Here is a 1974-nt window from a genome sequence, read left to right on the forward strand (position 1 = left end):
ATTTCTCTGCTCCCTGCCCCACCCAGGCTGCTCCCACTACAGTCCAACCTGCTTCCTCCGGCGCCAAGCCTGCTGCCACCAGTACCTGGCCTGCTTCACCCACAGCCCAGTCTGGTGCCAACCAACTCCACCAAAAAACCTGATTGTTTGAGAAGTGGCAACACATCAATAGTTTCCATATTAGACTCTGCTGTACTCTAGTCCTTTTTATATATTTTTTTACATTTTTTACATCTTATTTCTACAACCAGGGGCTTTCTACAACCAGGGGCTTGATTCAATCAGATCAAGAATTAACCCAATGTTGCTCATGTGTCACAAACTACTCCCTTCTTTATTATCATTACCGCATTAGAAGTTCAAAACAGCGGTAGAAAGTGTAGGCTATTGCATAATTTATGTTAATTTGGATGGGGGGATTTAAAGCCCATCAGTCTAGTCAGGAGTAGGGCCTATAGCCTACAATAGAACTTCACGTATTTCAGTGTTTCTAACGCGGCTGCATGGGATTTGTTGCATTCAATGGCAGTGTAGGTGATTAAGGTAACAAGGTTCTGCTTGTGAATGTGACAGCTCTAATACAGTTTCACCTCCGATACCGCCAAAACAACCACTATGCGGGTGTTGACGCTAATCTGATTAAATCGAGCCCTAGATCTTTTAGATTGAGTTTTTTCCCCCCTCTGTTTGCATGGATGTTGTCTTTTGTTTGGATCCGGTTGTGTCATTCACTCAGAATCAGGCAGTGCCATACCCACTCATTACCTTGGGTCCCTAGGGCCTGTGTGTGTGTGTGACATCTCACATTTGTCAGTAATAAACATGTTTCTATATTTCAACCAATTATTTTAATTACTTTTGATTGTAGGTCAATCGTTATTCACTTCAAATAACTAAAATACATGGCTCTGAGTAAATGTTCATAGATGTAATGTATTTATAAATACATCAGGTAATATGCAGTCCACAAGAAACTGCAACAGATAACTGATCATTTAAGATACTAATTGCATAAACAAGGTTGCGGGAGTACAGTACATAATAAACCAACCTCATTTGAACACTTATACATAACGATTGTACTACCATAGTCCTTCCATTAACTCTTATATTGGCCAATGTGACAAAGAAATTAACACTTTTGGTGGTTGTTTAGAAATGTTATTTCTGGCCGAGGCAGGATTCGAACTGGAGACCTGGTCCACTCCTCCCCTTCCTTAAACAGAGGGAAAAAACTACATTTTCATTGTTTTTCAGCTTACCATAATAAATAAATGAATAATAAAACACTTACATTATGACGAAGCCTCAATTTTAAAAACGTTTTTTCCTCCTCCCCCTTATTAAGATACCACCGTTCCCCAACTTTGGTGTTTGCAACGCCAGGATAGTGGGTTCGATTCCTGGGACCACCCACATGTAAAAATGTATACACGCATGACTGCAAGTCGCTCTGGATAAAAGCGTCTGCTAAATGGAGTATATTGTTGTTAACCTTTTAAGCAGGATAGCTTGCAAGCAAGTTAATCAGCTGATTTGCTTTGCAAAGAGTTTACAACGTTAGGTGTAACGTTAACTGGCTAGCTAAAACGAATAACCTCGGGGACATCACATTGTATAACGTTAGTTAGCAAACTAGACTAAAAACGTACCTTGTAATACACATCAAATTGAATATTTTCAGGGAGGGAACGAATATCTCTTCGCGATCGACTGTAATTGTCCACCACTGCTGATATAGCAGTGTTGTACAGTGTCTCTGGGATCCATTCGAGCTCCAAGGCCGCCATGTTGTTTTCCTTTTCTCCAGACAGTAACACCCCCTCTGCTCGATCGACGGTCGGTAGCTAGCTAACCACCTTGCCAAGTTTGAACTCCTTTTCTTGTACCTTCTCATGTAACAAAACAGTTTTGAATGTCTCATCTGGTTAAGCACCAGCATTAACCATCGGCCATGTTCCTAGGATACGCACT

The 1974-nt window shown here is 41.0% G+C and overlaps 1 protein-coding gene across 1 annotated transcript; it reads right to left on the bottom strand.

The window, feature by feature from the left end:
- Nucleotides 1–830: 830 nt before the first annotated feature.
- On the bottom strand, nt 831–1974 carry apbp2 (Amyloid protein-binding protein 2). Its single transcript, NM_001140701.1, is given in 2 exon segments — nt 831–1216; nt 1653–1974. Coding segments are annotated over 2 exon segments (222 nt in total). The 5' UTR covers nt 1791–1974; the 3' UTR covers nt 831–1132.

This window comes from Salmo salar, chromosome ssa04 (genome assembly GCF_905237065.1).
Source record: "Salmo salar chromosome ssa04, Ssal_v3.1, whole genome shotgun sequence".
Classification (NCBI taxonomy): Eukaryota; Metazoa; Chordata; class Actinopteri; order Salmoniformes; family Salmonidae; genus Salmo; species Salmo salar.